General features: G+C 33.8%; 1 protein-coding gene across 1 annotated transcript; it reads left to right on the top strand.

Moving 5' to 3' along the window:
- Positions 1–2904: 2904 nt before the first annotated feature.
- On the top strand, positions 2905–3840 carry LOC308497190 (olfactory receptor 4F15-like; the record flags this gene model as incomplete). Its single annotated transcript, XM_081047551.1, has 1 exon — positions 2905–3840. The coding sequence occupies one exon, from the start codon at positions 2905–2907 to the stop codon at positions 3838–3840; it is 936 nt and encodes a 311-aa protein (XP_080903677.1).
- Positions 3841–4111: the final 271 nt, after the last annotated feature.

The raw sequence follows: 4111 nt of genomic DNA, 5'->3' as shown, positions 1-4111 counted from the left end.
TTGTGATTATTCTGAATGTACATTTTACATTTCAGAATATGCATCTTTTAATAGCCACACACTTTGTGGTCAAGATATAAAAACACCTGGCAGCTCCTTGCAAGTCACAGCCATTGTCATTCATCTCAGTGATTGTCCCATTCTCTGATTAAATCCTGCTCTATTTTTTCCATTTATTGCCTATAACATTCTCTATCCAGTGCCCATATGGTGGGGGCTCCTAGCATCTCCCCTGTAGAGTTTCCTTCTGGCTACAATACCCGCTCCATGTCCATAACCCTCAAGATGCCTGTTCCTGCATGGCCTGGATACCCCCATTCTTGTATTCTTGGCTACATATAGTGTCTGTGGTGCTCCTTCTTGCATATGTTATTTTCCTGCCAAGGTGGTGCAGGCGGCACCCAAACTGGAGCCTGGGCATGATTTGGCATAGGGAGAAGTGATGACATGAGAAAGAATGGTTGTCAGTGGTGTGGGACCTGGAAGAAAACTTGGCGGTGGCAGTGCAAGTGGGGAGCAGTGTGGAACCCATATATTCAATATAGGTGTGGAATAAGCATCAATAATGTTTGGTTGTGAAAAAGTATAGTAGTTTAGAAAAAATAAATTAATATATTATTGGAACTCATGAAATTGATATTTGACTATTTTTGACCTACTGAAATACCAATTTCATATTGTGCAAACTAATAAATATATGCACTCAAAGAGCAATCTGTTGCTTATCCTTAATTTCTATTTTCTAGGATTAATTTCAAAAATGTCTTTTGCATACATTTTCTTTCATAAGCTGCTTTTTTTAAAGGTTTATTATAAACATAGTCATGATAATTTTTACATATAAGGTTAAGTGCCTTTCCCAGTTGGATATACTATTATGTTATCTTAATTCCTCATTATTTTAATTTAGGTTATTTTAAATTTTTTTCTTTTTGTAAATAATTATATAACATTTGCCCCAATAGCTAATATTTTAGCTAACTTGTAATACCTTAAGAAAAATTTATTGTAATGGGAGTCTATAGTTATATGGCAATTTTTAAATATTTGATATATATTTTGAAATTGTGTTCTGAAGAAATTCTATGAATTTTTTTTATGTTAAAATATAAAAATGTATTTAATGAGAGATATAAAACATATTCCACAAAAGACTTGTACATGAATATTCATAGCATGAATCATAGTAGCCAAAAAATGGCAACAACCCAAATGTCCATCAACTGATGAATAGATAAACAAAATGTGGTGTATCCATACAATGGAACACTATACAGCCAGAAAAGGCATCAAGTATTCAAACTGTTAAAACATGGATAAACCTTGAAAACATTATGCTAAGTGAAAGAAGCCAGACACAAAAGACCATATATTTTATGATTCGATTTATATAAAATGTCCAGAGTAGGTAATCTCATAGAGATAGGAAGTAGATCAGTGGTTGCCTAGGGGTGGGGAAAACAGGAGTGAATGTAAATGTGTACATTTTCTTTTTGGAGTGATGAAATGTTCTAAAATCATGATGATGGTTGCATAACGGTATAAATATACTAAAAACCATTGACTTGTACCATTTAAATCGTGAGTTGTATGAATTTGCAGTCTGAATTACAGAGTATGAAAGAGTCTGTTTCCTCACAGCCTCATTCATATTATTTATTTACTTTTAATTCTGATAGTTTTCTACAAATATAGCAATTCCATATTGTTTTATTTACATTTCTTTGACCAGTAGTGAGTTTGACTATTTTTTATATGACTATTTAGATTTTTTATTTGTCTAGGTCTTTATGTGTTTGTTCATTTTAAATTTGGTTTATCATTGTATTTAACTACTGTTTTCCCAACATTTATTTTTTTCTTTTAAAAATTTTATATAGAAGATTTAAACGTTGAATCTGAAAGTATCAGTTTTCTTCTGCATGATTTGCACATGTTAGAATATGCTTAGAAAGATTCTTCTCATACAAAGGATTATCTAAAATAAGTCCATATTTTCTTCTATTTTGTTTATTTTATTTTTAGTTAAATATTCATTAAAAATTCAGTTACTTATACAAGGTAAGGAATTCAATTTATTTTTGCCAAGTTTTGCAAGGTCAGTTGTGTCAATACCATTTATTGACAAATTTCATTCGTTCTGTACTGATTTGATATGATCCTTTGATAGATTCCCAATTGCTCTCTCTCCCTTTCCTCTGAATCCCTCAATTACATGCTTCACTTTGCAACTACTTTTAAGCACCAACATGATTATTTCATTGGTATGTCTCGATGGCTTTCTATTACTTCTAAGATATAGACCAAATTCTTTATATACCATGTATGATTCAACCCTGATCGGACCCTTACTGGTCTTCTTTTGTTTATTCCAAATTGTTCTGTTTCTTCATGTTTTAGAATATTTCCCATACATTTCTCCTTGGTAGATCACTCTTCCTATCTTTTCACACTTACTTAACTCCTATTCATCATTTAGATCTTAGCACAAATATCTTCTTTCAGATCAGGGCAGATGGAGCTCCTACGAGCTTTTATAGTTCACATAGCTCTTTGTTCTTTTCTTCAAATAACTTACTACCATTATAATCACCTAGTTAGATAATTAGTTATTTAATGTCTAGCTTCACAACTAGACTACAAACTACATAAAGACAGGGTGTATGTTTTATCCCAGAATGTGGCACAGTGCTGGTATATAGGAGGCTTCATAGTAGCTGCTCAATGAATATTTGTTAAATGGATAAACTATTGTATGAGTTTTTAAAGAACTTTTGTGACTGAGAGTGAAGAATATTCTTTAATATCAGAATTTGAAACACAATAACATTTGCTATTTTCAATAGCTCTGGTGTATTCCTTTATAATTATTTTTATTTGTTCCTTTCAGGTAACACTAAGTCAATGAATAAAGCAAATTACTCTGAAGTGTCTCAGTTTGTGTTCCTGGGACTTTCTACCAATGGACCAGTGCAGCATTTTCTCCTTGCCTTCTCTACAATGCTTTATGTAACAATTATTCTAGGAAACTTCCTTGTTATGTTTACAGTGACCTTTGACCCTCATTTACATTCCCCCATGTACTTCCTTTTAGCCAACCTCTCATTTATTGATTTGTGTCTTTCTACCTTAACGGTTCCTAAGATGATTTCTGACTTGTACTCTGGGCACAAAACTATATCCTTTAAGGGCTGTGTCACCCAGATATTCATCCTTCACATCCTGGGTGGATCTGAGATGGTGCTGCTCATTGCCATGGCCTTAGACCGATATGTGGCCATATGTAAGCCCCTCCATTACCTTACTGTAATGAGCCCACAAGTGTGCATTTTGTTTCTTTCTGGTGCTTGGAGTGTAGGCCTCATTCACTCAGTGGTCCAGTTAGCTTTTGTTGTCCATTTGCCTTTTTGTGGTCCTAATGAGATAGATAGCTTTTATTGTGACCTCCCTTGGTTTATCAAACTTGCTTGCACAGACACCTACAGAATGGAATTTCTGGTTACTGCCAACAGTGGGTTCATTTCCATGGTCACTTTATTCTTGTTGATTATCTCCTATGTCTTCATCCTGGCCACTGTATGGAAACGCTCTTCAGGTGGTTTGGCTAAGGCCCTTTCTACTCTGTCAGCTCACATCACTGTGGTGGTTTTGTTTTTTGGACCATGCATCTTCATTTACATGTGGCCATTTCCCACAGTGCCAGTGGATAAGTTTCTAGCCTTTTTGGATGTTATGATTACACCCATTCTGAATCCCATTATCTACACACTGAGGAACAAGGATATGAAGATGGCAATGAGGAGATTGAGTAGTCAACTCCTGAATTTGAGAAAGAGCTAAATAACTCACAAAATTTCAAACAACTTTAAGTAATTCAAATGCTTAAATAATTACAAAAATTTGGGGCTGTTTTTTCTAAAGTCACAATTTTGTAATCAGAATAGGTCATTGATTATGAAATTATATTGAATAATCACATTAACTCATTTTAATAAGTTGTTCGGCAACTGAATTAAAGTCCCAGAAAATATTTATGGGAAGTTGCTGAAAAAACATAGATTATAGACTTAGTATCTGTTGAAAGTATGACCTCAGACATAAGACCGCCTGG

The sequence above is a fragment of the Rhinolophus hipposideros genome (assembly GCF_964194185.1).
Source record: "Rhinolophus hipposideros genome assembly, chromosome: 5".
NCBI classification, from domain to species: domain Eukaryota; kingdom Metazoa; phylum Chordata; class Mammalia; order Chiroptera; family Rhinolophidae; genus Rhinolophus; species Rhinolophus hipposideros.
This window is presented reverse-complemented; position numbering and strand designations above follow the sequence as displayed.